Here is a 16,710-nt window from a genome sequence, read left to right on the forward strand (position 1 = left end):
ATAGAAAGAACACAGTAGGGTTTGTATTTAAATTGACAGCTCGCGCGTTCACAGTAAACACTCCGCTCTCTCACAGGCTTCACTTGTTCTCTCAGATGCTAAATTGTCCGCGCCCTCTGTTTCTAGTCGGACGTTTAAGGGGACGGAAACCAAACAGCCACGTAGTAAAAGGCGAAGCTCGCAAAAAGGTGAGCATTTAATGTCTTTCATCACATTTACCGAAACTGTCATTTGGTCATTTACACGCGGGCTTTGTAACAGGTTCACGCCACAGTGGGTAACTCGTTGAATTACTTGGAATATTTGTGAAATCGCTCCCGCACCGGCGCTGGCGTTTCCAGTTAGCATGTTAGCTCATTTAGCTTGACAGCTCCCGTCGTAAACACACCTAGCTAGCTGTCTCGCTAGCATCGCGAGCTTCATTTATATTCACCGACCGTTCAGTGTGGGCATCCTTGTCGTTAGCTGGTAGAGATGAACTGAAACCAGTCAACGCATAAGTGCAACGTAACAGCCTTAGGCTTTACGTTTATTGATGGCTGTCGCATTCTTTTCGTCCTCTGAAGCGGTTTGTCCAGCAATACGATGTTACACGGAGCCGATCGTAATTATCAATCGTGAATTTAGCAACACAGCCGCCGAGTCAAGTTATCTTTGAAAGCTAAAGATCAATAGTTTAAGATAATAGTATGACTTGAATGTCCATCTGCACGCCCCCAGTGTCAGAGTCTGAAAACCAGAAGTGCTAATCCTGCATCGCTTGTTGACAGATGCACATTTGTATGTGGGGCTTATATTTTACTGAATTGTCTGGAAGTATTTCATCATCTTATCAAAAGCTGTCAAACCGATATTCTCCACAATCTTAAATCGACATTAGAAAGCCTGACAGTGAATCGCTTGTGTGAGTCTGTGTCTGACAGTTCGGTAAAGTTGGAAACATATTCACAGATTCGAACTTCCCGGATCAATATGTCATAAGCGAAACGTTGTTAAAACACCAACACCGCCTCTTTCCCGCCGCAGTAAGGTAGACAACAGGCTACAACCCGATTTACATCCACACGAGTCGCCCTCAGAGCTGGACACAGAACATTGGTCTCTACTTATCAGCAGATTCCTACAGAGATTATATTAAATATGTTCTGATTGAGCTTTAGAAGAGTTTCGATCTGTTGCATTTGTTATCACAGTTTGTATTATTCTTTCTCTGTGTGATTTTAGTGTTGCTTGCTAGTTAATCTATATTTAACTGCTCAATCTACTTAACTACCAAGCCAGCTTGTTAGCCCTTGACTCAAGCTTATGTTTAAATTGAAGCCCGTTGCCGTTCTTACATAACATTATTACTGTCACTTGTGAAGAGCCACACATTCCTCTGTGATGTATATTTATCTTCTTCTAGCGTCATATTCTCCTGTCAATTGTCTAACTGGATGTTTTCGGTCTTCAGTGCTGCCTGTGATCATAAGCGTTGGACGTGCTCCCAGCTGGCCGGCCTCCAAAGATGGTTTTGTGAATCGTTCTTTCCAGAGGTGCACCAGCAGTGCTCTGACTGTTCAGCTTCCTAATGGATATTAAAACCAACCAGTCAGAAGCAGTACAAATGGAGGCCAGTGTTTATCAAGAAGACCAAGTTATAAAATCCAAAGACACTGAAACCCACGCTATAGAAGGGGTAACACAATTGGACCAACAAGGACAGGATAACACACAAAACACAAAAGGGAATATTTGTAATGGTGAGTCATGATTTTGTCTTGATGGGATACAAATAAGTCTCTCGTACACAGTGATGTGTGCCGAGTCTGCCGACTGCATGTGTTAATGGAAAGAGTGTTTACAATATTTTTTTTCTTTTTTCTGTGTGAACTTATGAAAGATGCTAACTGTTGTGGGTTAGACATATATATATATAATATATTTATTACATTCTTACAAGAATATAACAAAGAAGTTTGTCTTCATGCTTTGTTATACTTGTTTTGGACTCTGTACACCAATCTGCAAAGTTTTCCCCTTTAGGCCATATTACTAGGCTCTCCTTTATCCAACAACATGCATGGCCTGTTTTACTGTCTACTACAAACCCTGAGGCCTTCTACTGCTCAATGTTACACGGCTCTTTTCACTAATGCATTAAATAGCTGAACTGAAGTCTAAATAATCATCATCAGAGGGTAACTAATCTTATAGCGTTTACGCTTTAAGATAAAACAAACAAACTGGAAATGTATGAATATTTCAGCTAGTTTGGGTGACACACAAAAGACGGGTAGAATAAAAATTGCCAAAATTACAGATGGTTATATCCTGACAGGTGAAATCAGACAGGTTTCTGCACAAACTTGACAAAGCCACAAATAGAACCACAAGCACATGGAAGGGTTTTCACAGGGTTTAAACAGTGCGCGCCATGTTTAGTATGTTGAATCTGTTGTTCCCCTTTAGGGAGCATGAGAACTCTTTTTTTATTCTTAGAGACTATTGTAACAGCAATGTTTGAATTTGTACTTTAAGCCTGGATTCTAATCTTAACTATTTTTTTTACAATATTAAATATTTATTACTTAATAACAAACAGGTTTTCAAAGCCCTTAAAGCAGTTTGCCTTGCAAGGTGAGCCTGGAGTAGGTGCAGCGTAAGAGATGCTTTAGTAGCCACCTTTATAGCTGCCTATCTTTCACTAATGCAATTGAAGCTTGACAAAGTTGTCCAGCCAGTTTGCCAAGCTAATCACATCCACTTTAGTCTAGTTCTGGAGACCGTATTGTGACTTTTGTCACAATTCTCACATTCCTCTTGCAGGTCCTGTTAGTTCAGGGGTGATGTCAAATGGTGATGGACTGGCTGATGGGTTTGGTGCTGCAGAGCACACCCGTATGAACGGGTCCCTGCATCCGACAGCACCACCGCAGAGCACCAGCTCCCCTGTCAACTCCCAGACCCAAGAGGACTCCCAAGGTGTGGCTGCTTATCAACCCATGATGCTAGAGAAGTCTGAGGGGGCTAGTGCTGTGGTCACGGTTCACAAGGGTGATGCATTGCAGTCCCTCAGACTCAGTATGCCTATGCAGGAGACTGAATTGTGTAAGCATAAACGTATGTGGAGTGAATCCCCCTTTTAAACCCTCCCTGCACTTTTCTGTAGGATGTTTTGGTTTTTCGGATCATGCAAACATTATTTTTAACTCCCTTGTGTGTATTATCTGAACAGATGGATTCAGTGGGAATGTCTTTTAGTTGTTTGAGTCCATCTTCTTTCTGCAACTCCCACAGGCATTTAATAGCCTGATTAGAATTTGATGTGGGTGCTTCAGTTGGAATAGAATGTGGACTAATGGCTGTATTTTGGAACAAATTCCTCTGTTATGTTCTCTTTTTGGTGCTATTTTAAAGCATTGCTGCTACATTCACAATACTTGTATAGCATAACTAAGTTTAGCCTTAAGGTGATATTTCTGGCTTCATAACATATATAATTACTTTATAAACTATACAGCATCACATGAATCATATAGTATCTTTTTGATGGCACATGAACATAGCTGATGCAATTCACATTTATTCAGTGCATTTATAGAAGTCTTCATTGAATGTTACAAGCAGCTTCACTCTTCACAATATACAGCAAAGCCTCATACAAGCATTTTACAAAGTGCCTGACTAATGATGCAACATAAGGCTCAATGTCAGGAGTTCCCTTTTACAGTCATAGAAAATCAATCATGCGTAAATCATTTGCTGTGGTGAACTTCGCAGTATGTGATGATTTGATGATCATTCATTTTTTTTAGCTATAGCCAACCAGAAGCCATCACTGGAGATGGAGAATGAGGAGAAGATTCGCCTGGATGCTCGCCGGCGCCTGGAAGAGCAGCTCAAACAGTACAGAGTGCAAAGACATAAGGAGAGGGTGAGTACCTCGAGTCGCTGTCGGGTTAAAGACCGCGCTAAATTTTTATCACAACTTTAAATATAACCAGGTTAACCTTCAATTGATTCAATTTCAAAATTCTCATGTTTCCTCAGCCACCCATGTCTACCTTCCAGCATTGTTGCCTTCCAATTTTTCACCCATCTATTTGTTTTTTAGCAAAATGTTTAGCAATAAACAGATTTGGAAGAAATCTATCTATCTTAGATATTGTAGTTTATGACCCAATTTATTCATTTGTTGGGTGGGAGGTTCTGCCATTAGTGAAGATTTTTGTTTTAGTAGGAACTCAAGTGAAGTCTGTTGGTAATTGCAATCCAAAAATCCTTTTTTATATATATATATATATAGCTCTATTTTGTTGCCATGACATAATTTGATTCTTTCCTTCCATCTGTTTTCTAGTCTCACCGCACCACCACCAAGAACAGGCCCTTCAGCACACTGGATCCAGAGCTCATGCTGCATCCTGAGAGTCTGCCCCGCGCCAGCACTCTTGCCATGACGACGGAGTATTCCTTCCTGAGGACCAGTGTCCCACGTGGTCCCAAAGTGGGTAGCTTGGGAATTCCACCCTCCAAGGAGAGGAAGTCCAAGTCACCCCGTCCCAGCAAGATTCACTCCTTGGCGGACTACAAGTCTCCTGAGAATGATGATGGTGGTGGAGGAGGAGGAGGTGGAGGTGGAGGAGGTGGAGTAAGGACAACAGACAACTCAATGAGCTCCCTCCAGTCCACAATTAGCTCTGTGTCCACACTGTCTGAGGTTAGTGTGATGTCAGAGGGTAGCACCTGTGAGAAGGATACACAGCCTGGCGTTCCATTCCAAATCGGGGACAATGTCTCAGAAATTGACGGCAGCGAGTCAGGAACGAGGCCAGGGAACGATGGCAACGACAGCGACAGCTCGTCCTACAGCAGTGTGTCTACCAGGGGGACGTACGCTATGCTCTCTGCAGCAGTGGAAAGACAGCAGGGGCCCTACACAGTGGAGGGGAGGGAGATCGCCGCTGAGGCCATGGGTCAGTTCCCTTCCCTGCAGGAGGTGCTGCAGGCGGCCAGTGAAGAGCAACACCTGCTGGATCTGGAGCAGCGGAGAGAAGGGACAGCAGAGCCTCGGAGTCGCAGGGACAGTTTCTCCAGCAGGTATTTGTTAACATCAGATAGGGATCACATTACTTTAGCCAAATTCTGTAATAATTTGGTTGATGAATAACAAAACAAAACTTTAAATGTCCACTTAAAGTAATTATTGTGATAATACAAATTGTTAGTCTCTATTGATGTTCATTTCCATTTAAATTTGTTTCAGTGTCTCTTTGGAGAGTTCAGTGATGGGCCATGATGAAATGCTCCAAGTGCTCAAAGAGAAAATGAGACTCGCGGGCCAGCTGGAGTCCTTGTCATCGGAGGCCAATCAGGTTAAATAACAAATTGATTTCTATAATCGTATTTTCCACTGCCTCTGGACAAAGTATATACAGCATTATTAATTGTGTGCATGTTAGAAAGTGCTCAGGGTGCTCTTGTGCATAAGTATAGCCTCTCAGTACCGGTGGCAGGGCTGTTTACTCTTTTAAACTTTTAAACAGTTTTTTCATGCACATAAATTTCCCCACTTTAGTGCACTAATAGGACTGTCTGTGTTTGCATAAACACAACTTGCATTCAATTATAACAACAATGTAACACCATAATAAGTACTACTAATAAATACCAATGTGTCACAGCATCGAAAAAAAGATTACATTGAGCTTAGTGGCTGTTTACTTACATGGGTATGCTGCCAAGCTAATGACACTAAACTAGAATCACTGAGAATGAGTTTGTCTAAGTTCTGACTAAAGTTATCTGTCCTTCAGGCTCTCAAAGAGAAGACAGAGCTTCAGGCCCAGCTGGCTACAGTCAATGCTCAGCTGCAGGTGAAGAATGAGGAGGCTCAGGTGAGCCAGGACAGACGGAGCGCCCTCACTTCACAGGTTGGCACGCTGAGGCAGAACTGTAGCCAGCTAGAGAAAGCCATGGTGGAACTTCAGGGAAGTCTGGAAAGCAAGAATGCCAGTCTAGCGTCATTAAGCAATGACCTGAAGGTGGCTGAGGATCAATACAACAGGCTGATGGGGAAGGTGGAGGAGATGCAAAACACTGTGGTCATAAGAGATAATACAGGTGATTGATGGAGACCTGGAGAGCAGAGTTTAAAAAGATGTTGTCACCATCACCCCTGTTGTTAAAGTAGGTGTTTTGGTGTCATACTTATGCAGTTCAGGAGTTGCGTCAGCAGATGGGTGGTCTTCAGAACCAGCTGCAGCAGGTTCAGCTGGAGCGCAGCACCCTGCAGAGCAGACTGAAAACCTCACAGGCTGAGATCGACTCGCTCCAGCAGGTCAGACAGTGGTACCAGCAGCAGCTGGCACTGGCCCAGGAGGCTAGAGTACGACTGCAAGGTGAAATGGCCAACATGCAGGTGAGGGCTCTAAGCCGATGCCTTTTGGGTTTTTTTCATCATGCCACACATTAGGCAGTCATGTCATGACATGTCAAAGATGAGACATCCTATATTTCCTCTTTTTTTTCCTAGGCTGGACAGATGAATCAGATTGGTACTCTGGAACATCTGAAGCTGGAGAATGTGACACTGTCTCACCAGCTCACTGAGACGCAACATCGCTCCATCAAAGAAAAAGAGCGTATCGCTGTTCAGCTGCAGAGCATTGAGGTATATTCTCCCAACATCCCTGTCTGACCTTATACCATCATTATTTTTGTTAAGTCTATATTTCCAAAACAACCCATATAAAAGTTATTATTCAGCCAGACACTTTATTTTTAAATAACCACATTTTTGTAAATTTACAAGAATGGATTCAAGTAGAGAAATGTTTTTTATTGAATTGACCACATGATTTAAAACCTTTTTGATGTAGGCTGACATGCTGACCCAGGAAGCATCTTTCAAGCAAATCCAGGATGCAAAGACCATGGTGGAAGACGACCTGCAGCACAAACTGGAGGAGTTTGAGGACGAGCAAGAGCGCTTATTAAAACTGGCCAACACAGCCAGCACCCTGGAAAGGGAACTTGAGCAGGTAGTCATGCCAAATGTAACAATAACTTGTTTTCATCCTTGAGTTGTTGGTTAAATTCTTTGTGAATTCTGTTCTAAATTGTCTGGCTCTTTCTTTCTAAGGTGAAGTTGAGCCTTTCCCAGAAGGACTTGCAGCTGCAGTCACTGCAGAAAGAACATCTGGAGCTGATGCGCCAGCTGACAACCACTCAGGAGAACCTGCACACCAAAGAGCAGTCCATCAACCAGCTAGAGGCCCGCTACCTGGAACTGGAGGCCCAGCTGGCTGAGCTGCTGGCAGAGGGCAACGTCAAGGACGACAACATCCAGTTCCTCCAGAACGAGAAGATCGTCCTGGAGGTAGCGCTTCAAGCAGCACGGGCCGACAAGAGTCAGCTCGACGAGGGCGCTGAGCGACTCGGAGAGGATGTTCTGGTGGCATCAGATGTCTTAGATCAGCTCAGACAGGACGTCCAGGTCAAAACCAATCAGGTATGAGAATGTGAGGTAAAATAATTAAAACTAAATACTCATGCATGGAGAAATCAGCACATGCATTACCAGTACCTGTACAACAAATATGGACATAACCCTGTGGGCTTGGTCATCATCATATTCCAATCTACAACTGTTGACACCTTGAGTTAGATATGGTTAGATACCATGGTGACCAGCAATTGTGTATCTACACATGGTAGAATGCTTGTATTATCCACATCAGTTTTGACTGGAATTCAGTAATTTAGTCATTCTAATTCAAACAGTATTGTATATGATTATTTTTCCTTATGGATTACCTCTCCACCATCATGTAGTGAATAAAGTTTTTGCTTTGTTTCAGATTGAAACTCTCCAACAAGAAAATAGTGTCCTGAAAAAACAAGCTCAGAAATTTAAGGAGCAGTTCCAACAGCAGAAGGTAAGACATCTCCATGGCTCCTACTTGAGATCATGTCCATCTCTCTCATACTATGTATCATTTGCAGAAGCCAGAAAGAAGTTTAGACTAAACATACATTTATAAAACACTTGTCAGAAATCTCTCAGGCAGCTAAGTCTTGAGCGATCGTGGGAGGATGTATTGTAGAACCAGATGGCTGTCATTTCTGAACAATGCCCAAAGTACTGGTTGACAGGGTGAATTGAGCAATGGAGGATGCTGCTCATTTTGCATTGACAGGCTGTCATAAAGTGGGTGAAGTTAATTGACAGAATGACAGAAATGTCATTCTTGTCATATAAGGTCCGAGTTTTTGGAGACCATCTTAAATATCATGGATGAACATTCAACTTTGATTCAATTCAGACTGGAATCCATGAAAAGCTAATTGCTGCAACTCTGGTACTAAACTTTCTGCATTATCAGCAAACAATTTTCTCTACATTGCATCTAAAATATTGACATAAATGAGGAGTGAAGTGGCAGACTCTGCAGCAGGACTCTTTTTTTTCTGAATTGAAAGATTCAGTCCTTTTTTTCTAATCATGTTTGATATAATCAGATTTCATTATATTGTCTGTGGTACACTTGTGCAGCTGTTCATACATTAATGGATTCATTACCTGACAGAAACCTCTTTTGACACAAATAATTTAAAACATGCATGTGCTCGTGGATCAGACTATTACTACGATTGTTCCTATATATTCTCAGGATGTCTGGATCGAACAGCTCATTCTTATCTGGCTGGGACACTCCAAAAACAGATTTTATTTGTTTCAGTACATTGTATAGTAGATTTTGATGAACAGGGTTATGTCCTGCTGCCTCACCCAATTTCTACTGAACTTCAGCTGGCAGACAGCCACCCTGACATTTTTATTTTTATGATGTGTTCATAATCATTTCCTTTACGATGATGTTAAGCTGTTCAGGCCCAGGATCATAAGCACAGCCCCAAATTATGACACTCCCTCCACCCTGTTTCCCCGCTGGGATGATGATGTCATGTTCATATACAGTGCCCTCTTCACATCACACATAGAGCTGCATGTTCCTCACAACCAAGTCAACTTTAGTCTCATCAGTCCACAAAACATTTTGTCATTAGTCTTGTGTTGTTTCAAAGTGCTCTTTAGTGAAGTTCCAGTGCAAAGTGATGTTTTTTGGAGAGCGGAAGCTTTGTCTGTGCTGTCCTTGGTATGGGCAAAGTGCTCCATGCAATTATGCACCATGATTTGCATATGGTAGATCTGCATATGGTCATGGCCACAGATTTTAATCAGCTCCAACAGTTCCTTAAAATCTTTAGTTGTTACCCTGTTTGTTCTATTTTTTTTTTTGCCTCATTTAACATTCTGCTTTCTGCTTTTTGGAGAATGCAGTGGGCGTCCACATCTAGTGAGAGCAGCCACAGAGCTGTATCGCCTCCATTTATCGACTGTTTGTCTCACTGTGGAAAAGTCTTTTTTTTATGAAGCATTGTTCACATCAGCATGTGTTTCTCATGAACAACAAATTAGCTCATCCTGACTCCTGTTAGCTTTGGTTGAATCATAATTAACCTGATGCAGTTTTTATTTTTATTTATTTCATATTTTTCAGCCTACACTGAATGATGAATTCTACCTGGATATAGATTGTGTTATCAATTCAAATAGATTGTTGTGTGTCATTCATTATTATAACTTAGATCAAGAACTGACCATACACATATGTCTGAATGCATGTAATTCCTAATGCTTCACGTTCTCGCCACTGTATAGACTTTCTTCAGTAAAACGTATCTCACTCAAGCCTCCAGATGATGCAGTGTGTGTGTGATTCCAATCCTGTCGCAGCTCTCTCTCCTACAGTTGGCTGGGAAATTGCCTCAGTTGAGACAAACATGCGCGAGCCTACTCACTCTCTTTGAAAGGAGAAAATACTCACTTCATTTGGTTTCTGTTTTATGTAAACCCCTCATGAGACACACAATGTCATTGACTTCACAGGTGATGGTGGAAGCATACCGCCGGGACACCAGCTCCAAAGACCAGCTGATCAGTGAGCTCAAGTCCACCAAAAAGCGTCTGTTGGCGGAGGTGAAGGACCTGAAGCAGGAGCTGCTGGGCGTCGAGGGGGAGAAGCAGAAGGCAGAGTTAGAACAGGTCCGGCTGCAGAAGGAGGTGGTGAGAGTCCAGGAGCAGATGTGTAACATGGAGGCTCATCTGCAAACCATTCAGGATGAAAGGGGTCAACTAGAAATGCAGGTCCAGGTAGAGATATTTAATGTTTCCCACTGAATTTACTTTACAAACTATTTTAAAATTCAAGTTAAAAAAGAAGTCCATTTTTTGTGTTGTAATGTTAGGTTTTCTGTTTTCCTCTCATTTTAGTCTCTACAGTTTGACCAGAGTCAGCTAGCAGCAGTGACACAAGAGAACGAGGGCCTCAGGAAACAGGTGGAAGAACTGGAGGGTGTAGCCAAAAAGTGAGTCATTGTGTTGTGGAGCCTGAATGATTCCCACAGTAATGATGAATATCTCTGTAGTCATGTGCTATTTATACGCACAAATATGGGATATTGATTACACAATCCATGATCTCCACATAAACCCATGAGTCAGTACATGTGTGTTTTCTGTATCATCTTTATCTGTAAGTAAAATATGATTTAGATTGTACAGTCATCACACCTACATCTTGTGTCCATGTGTATGTGTGGTCTGCTGTGGGCTGTGAACATAGTATCTCTATGGACAATTTGAACTTATTTGCTTATATGCATCAAATAGGGCCATCTCAGAGCAGAAGGTGCGTGTTAAGCGGCTGGGCACGGATTTGACCAGTGCTCAGAAGGAGATGAAGGCCAAACATAAGGCCTACGAGAACGCCGTGGGCATCCTGAGCAGGAGGCTCCAAGAGGCCCTGACTGACAAGGAGGCGGCCGAGGCAGAAGTGGTCAAACTCAAGGCCCAGGTGTCTGATGGGGGAAACAGCCAGGTCTTACAGGTACTGTTCAAGCCTGCCAGACTTTCACAGTTCCTTGAAAAATTCAGAATAGCAATGTCTGGAGAATTCGCTACGCGTAACAGACTCAAAACTGAAACAAACTAAATTAATGCAAATATCTCATGATGAAAAAGTGGAGCCATAAATGTAGAAGAAGCCTGGAAAGACAATGGGCGACAACAACGGTTGGTCAATGAGGCCAACCGTTCTTAAAACCAACTTATAGATTCTGACATTCACCGATGTTTTCTTATCTGGGATTTCTTCATATGTAAGAACAGAATCTACGCACACTGAAGAGCACATCTTACGCACACTTGATAACTGATTGACGCTTGTGGAAAATAATTGGTTATTGTGTTTGATACAGCTTTCACTGAATGTGTAAATGCACTATATCGTATTTTGTGGTATGCTATGCAGTTTAAGAGGGTTGTATTTTTCATCCAGGATAAGATAAAGGCTCTGCAAGAGGAGCTGCAGGTTGTGTCCAACAGCAAGACTATGCTCGAAAAGGAGCTGCAGGAAGTGATCACCCTCACCTCCACAGAGCTGGAGGATTACCAGGAGAAAGTGATGGAGCTCGAGGATGAGGTGAACTACTGTAAAATAATTGTATCCGTTTATGTTAATCAGTTCATATATTTGGAACTGCTCTCTCTGGTTTATTGGGAAAGTATCATTTCCTCTTTTGAAAATTACCATGTACGTGTGAGCTCTATGTTCTTAAATCAATGCATTAATTTAGGTTGTGTTGTATTTTTGCCATTTCACAGCTTCAAGAGTCACGGTGCTTCAAGAAGCGGATCAGGAAGTTAGAAGATGCCAACAAGAAGCTAGCACTTGAGCTAGAGCATGAAAAAGGGAAATTGGTTGGATTGGCACAGTCCCACAATACTCTGCGGGAGCATTCCAACATTTTGGAGTCTGCCCTCGCTAAGAGGGAAGCAGATCTTGTCCAACTCAACTTACAGGTAAAACATTTTTTATTGTATTTTATAATGTTGTTATACATCTTTAATTAAAAAAATAAAGAAATATACCCCAAATGTATTATGAGAATGTTGATTTATTTTTGTTCATTGTTCTAGGTCCAAGCTGTTCTGAAGCGTAAAGAAGAGGAGGACCAGCAAATGAAGCAGGCAGTACATTCTCTGCAGCTTTCCTTGGAAAAAGAGAAAACCAAAGTCAAGGACCTGAAGGAACAGGTAGGAGCTCTAATAAGATGCAGGATTTTCTCCTCATTGAGTTGAAATTCAAACTCAACATCATTTGCTAGTCAAATAATTTAATGGAATCTATAATTTAAATATATTTTAATCTGAAGGAGCATCTAAAGAAACCATAAATATTAGAAAGCTGAATTTTTACATTCTTCTATAAGAAGTCAATTGCTTTTATCTGTTGTTTTAGGGTTAGGGTCCTGAATATTTGGATTTCCTGGAGTCTTTTAGGTTGTAATAATATGTTGTGTCCTTTAGGTGGCAGCAGCAAAGGCTGAGGCAGCCCACAATAGACGGCACTACAGGGCGGCCATGCTGGAGCTGTCAGAGATCAAGAAGGACCTGCAGGCCAAAGAGGACCTGGTCAAAGCTCTGCAGAGGGAATCACTCAAACTACAGTACGAACATCTGTCTCTAAAAATAATTCAATGACTTTAAATCTAATTTTATGTTGTAAAAGCTGCCGTAGTTGTATGTGTTACCAGTCATTTATCAGTGAATATGTTGTACTCTGCAGGGCTCAGGATGAACAGCATGCTCAGGAGGTTTCTAGATTCCAGGAGGAGCTGAGTGAGGCTCATTCACAGCTCCAGATCCTCCAGAAACAACTGGGCGAGGAACTGGCCAAGCAGCCGCTCACTCACCAAGAGGTACAGATTCTGAAGCAGTCAGGCTGATATTTAATGTGTCTATTAGAAGCCATGGTCGTCTACTTCTGATATAATTGACATGATGCAGTTTGTATTTTTATATAATTTTGTATTTGTTGGAATTTAATCTTAATAGGACATTTTATTCATGCACTATTTTATCGAGAGGTTTAGGGTCCCACTGTTCTAGAAATCTGTTTCACTTCAGTTTGACCCATCACTTGTTATTGGTGATTAACTGATGACTAACGTTGACTGTTTGTTCAGGTTGAAGACCTGAAGTGGGAGGTGGAGCAGAGGCAGAGGGAGATTGAAGCTCAGCGCCAGCAGGTGGAGATGATGGAGCAGTGTCATCACAGGGAGCTGGACAACCTACAGACAGCTCTGGGGGCAAGTTCTCACTACATTTTAAGATATGGACACAAAGCTGTCAAGTGCATAACAAATTAATTATTGTTGTATTTGCAAATACATACAATTATATTTACTAAAGTATAATTGGAGCCGAGAGGGAAACACAGGATGAAGTGAGCACTGTAATCACTTCTGTACTGAATTTAGGATTACCACCATCTAGCCTGTTTTGAAAATGGTTTATAATGAACAAAATGATCTGTCGGGCTCAGAACATCAAGGTGGAGCTGGAGTCAGTGCAGGAGGAGCTGAGCGGCACCAGGAAGGACAAGTTTATGCTGCAGGCCAAAGTGGGTGAACTGAGGAACAGCATGAAGACAGTCCTGCTGCAGAACCAGCAATTCAAACAGGACCTCAAACAGAGCCGCCTGAGGAAGGTAATACACTGTTTCTTCTCTTTGAAAAGTTTTCCCAAGTTTATTAGTTTGTTTTCTCAAAAGGTCTGCAGACTACAGACTGGGCAAACCTTTGAACATTTCTACTTGACTAATAAGCTTCTAAAGCTGCTTTCAGATATGTACTGAAGTTCATGGAATTTTGTGGAGGGCTCTATGTGAAAACACAAAGGTCAGAATCTGTTGCCTTGGACATTTTTTCCCAGCAGCAATGTAAAATGTCTGGAAAATTTAAGAGTGAGCCCATGTGAGAGTACAGAAGGAAAATTTCCAGAAAATTCACAGCGAGTGAGGGGGCATGTAGATGATGTTTTGAATACGTGACGGATGCGAAATTGGAAGAATACCAATATCACAGAATGACAAAGAGATGTCAGAAGATGCTGACGAAGAAGACAACTTGGAAAGACAACGAGATTCGAGAGCTTTTGTTGATTAGAGTAAAAACAATGCGTTTTCTGCTGCAGGATTAATACGTTATGTCCCGCCTCCATCATGTTGCAGAAATTATCCTGATGTTGTGAACCTCTCTGACTCACTATCTCCTGCTGCATTCTTCAAATGTGAAAGGCAAACTCCAAAAATCTCCACACATATTGCATGGAGTTCATGTCTGAAAACAGCTTTTGTAACTTAACATCATTTGAAACTCTCTATCGTTAAGTTGCTCTTTAATCGTCTTGCCATGATGGTTTTCAAATATGAGCAAAAAAATCGTCAGCTGTCATCAGACACAGTTAAAGAACTTTATAACTATAGTATGTTAGTATTTTCAGCATTTCAGCCGACAGCCGACAGCCACTTGCTGCTATGTAGTTACCCAAGTGGGTGTACCCCTAAATTTCTACAGCATGAGTAATGCTCACAAAGCCAAAGATTAAAAGGCCAGTGTTGTAAGTACAATGCCAAATAAGAAACGCCCGCTAAAGAAAGATGACTAAATCCACCCCTGTAATGATGTTGTTGCTGCAGCAGCGGATGGAGCTAAAGAGTGAGGGGAACCCATCCAACTCTGTGACACCAGTGAAGATCCCAGACTGCCCAGTGCCTGCCTCCCTCCTGGATGAGTTACTGAAACCATCAGCTTCTGTCAACAAGGAGCCCCTCAACAACCTGCACAACTGTCTCCGGCAGCTCAAGTAAGCCTATTGTTGGGACTGCATGACTGAACATTATCAACGTACCTTCATGAAGCATTTTGTGTTGTTCCCCAAAAGCCAGAATACATATGATGTGTTTTTCTTCCTCAGGGAGGAGATGGACAGCCTCCAGAAGCAGATGGAAGAACACACAGTGACAGTACATGAGTCAGTGAGCTCATGGACAGACACAGAACTGGGACTTCAGAACAACATCTCCAAATCATCAACACCGCAAACCAACATGGTGGTAAACAACAACAATGAAGAAGAACAGCAGCAATCATAACAGAAGAACTTTTCTCAGGCCAATAGAGGGAGAGTGGAGTTTTATCCACAAAGGCACCTTTTAGTCATAATCTTTCTCTTAACAATTGCTGCCAACATTTGGCGTTCTCCCATTGGCACAGAAGTGCTTTTGCAGAGTAATACTATATATATCATAGCTTTATTCTTTCCTTTTTTGATGGTTGTTTATATTTTTGTTTTGCTAAATTCACATTTATTTATTTAGAGTTTAAGAATTACAACTTTTCCTTTGACAGCCACTAAAAGGATCCCTCTTCGATTTCCCCTTAGTTCAGCAGTTTTACTCACTAAAAGGTATTTAGTCATTGTCCCCCTTATAAAAATAAATTGGTGGCTTTGATGCTGCTTAATAATGGCTGACATTATTTTTAAGTGTTTTTGGTGACAGAAACAACGGTTGAGTCTGCCACCAGACTGGCAATGAACTGTTCTTCCATTTCGTTGTGCCTGTGTATGAGTGAAGTTGCCTAACTATGATTTAACTGACATGCTTACACTTCCATGTTGTTTCTAAAAAAGCTTGTGATGAAACATCATCACCTCTTTTTCAGGAAGTTCAAAGTCATATACAGCTGTCGTCTGTCTTTTTTGGTATGGCCTCTTGTTAAAATGCAGTGTTTCTTATGTTGGATGTTACCATATCACCTTGGGTTCCTACAACTCTATAAACATTAATCTCAGTTATGTATGAAGGTGTTTTGTCTAGCATGGACTGCAGTAATTCGCACGCAAAAAAGCCTTAAGCAATCTTTAATATGCTGTAAAGGACTAAGTCAGTTTGGATGAACGTATTTCTGCTGAGGGTGTGTGCAAGATGTAATGTGTTGTATTGTTTGTGTGCGCAAAGAATGGTTTATTGTATAGCAAGTGGGTCACATCAACTGACATTGCACAGTAGGTGATCAAACCTAAACTGACTGAGAGAGAAAGACATAAGACGATGCAGAAAAGTTACTTTTATCAGCAGGTGCAATCAGATGTGTTCATTTTCTGTTGTTACATTTGGTACATACTGTATTAACAAAAAATAACCCTTGAATCAGATGTTATTCTTGTGTTATGGCTGTTTCATGGGTAATGGGATAAGTTAATTGTTTCCAGAGGTTAATATATAAATACACTTCCTTTTTTGTATGATTGTAACTGTTTAATAGTGTAAAGAAGATGAAAGACAAGATATCAAATGCAAACCATGAATTGAAGCCGATAGTAATTTTGTAGAGAGGTCATTGGATGGTTTAGATTTCTGCATGCAATTGTGCTGCAGCTGCTGTGCTCATTCCCACGCTAAAGAAAACTGTTTTTGAAACACCAAATTTCCAAAGGGACAATACATATTTTGAAAATACTTGTTGGTGTTAATAACAACAAAAACATTGAAGAATGGACTGTACTCAACTTGAACTTTCACTGTAACTAATCAGTATGTAACAATAACATTTGCTGAGGCACTTGCGCTGTATGCATAAACTTGCTGTATGTTTTTTCTTCTTTTCAAAGATTGGAATCCATTCATTCCTGTTTTATCATTTGTGCTGGGAGATGTGGTTGTAACGATCATAAAATTGCACTATTCATCTGTCATCACTGCTTGTGCTCAGTTTGTGTTCCATGTTGTGTCGTGTCCCTGTGTTTAAGCGGTT

The 16,710-nt window shown here is 41.4% G+C and overlaps 1 protein-coding gene across 4 annotated transcripts; it reads left to right on the forward strand.

Annotated features, from left to right (window-relative positions):
- The first annotated feature begins 102 nt into the window (after positions 1–102).
- Positions 103–16,651, forward strand: golga3 (golgin A3). 4 transcript variants are annotated; one of them, XM_034595939.1, is made up of 24 exons: positions 103–188; positions 1,454–1,742; positions 2,809–3,090; positions 3,798–3,916; positions 4,343–5,082; positions 5,249–5,357; positions 5,799–6,105; positions 6,201–6,403; positions 6,518–6,655; positions 6,864–7,025; positions 7,127–7,495; positions 7,845–7,922; positions 9,938–10,201; positions 10,322–10,416; positions 10,721–10,937; positions 11,388–11,531; positions 11,714–11,911; positions 12,029–12,145; positions 12,419–12,558; positions 12,678–12,810; positions 13,078–13,200; positions 13,437–13,601; positions 14,592–14,758; positions 14,870–16,651. In XM_034595939.1, exons 2-24 carry the CDS (start codon positions 1,571–1,573, stop codon positions 15,045–15,047), a joined length of 4,620 nt encoding a protein of 1,539 aa, XP_034451830.1. In that variant the 5' UTR covers positions 103–188; positions 1,454–1,570; the 3' UTR covers positions 15,048–16,651. The 4 variants fall into 4 exon arrangements, with proteins under 4 accessions (XP_034451830.1, XP_034451833.1, XP_034451834.1 ...); XM_034595942.1 differs by having other exon boundaries at positions 14,595–14,758; XM_034595943.1 differs by having other exon boundaries at positions 2,809–2,964.
- The last annotated feature ends 59 nt before the right edge of the window (positions 16,652–16,710 follow it).

Source organism: Hippoglossus hippoglossus, chromosome 9, assembly GCF_009819705.1.
Source record: "Hippoglossus hippoglossus isolate fHipHip1 chromosome 9, fHipHip1.pri, whole genome shotgun sequence".
NCBI lineage: Eukaryota > Metazoa > Chordata > Actinopteri > Pleuronectiformes > Pleuronectidae > Hippoglossus > Hippoglossus hippoglossus.

Bases quoted from the DNA above. Each gene is read 5' to 3' on its own strand.
- golga3 (XM_034595939.1), top strand. From the start codon at position 1,571: ATGGATATTAAAACCAACCAGTCAGAAGCAGTACAAATGGAGGCCAGT. The intron at 5,358-5,798 runs GTTAAATAACAA...TCTGTCCTTCAG, and splicing joins TGTCATCGGAGGCCAATCAG to GCTCTCAAAGAGAAGACAGA. The intron at 7,026-7,126 runs GTAGTCATGCCA...TTTCTTTCTAAG, and splicing joins TGGAAAGGGAACTTGAGCAG to GTGAAGTTGAGCCTTTCCCA.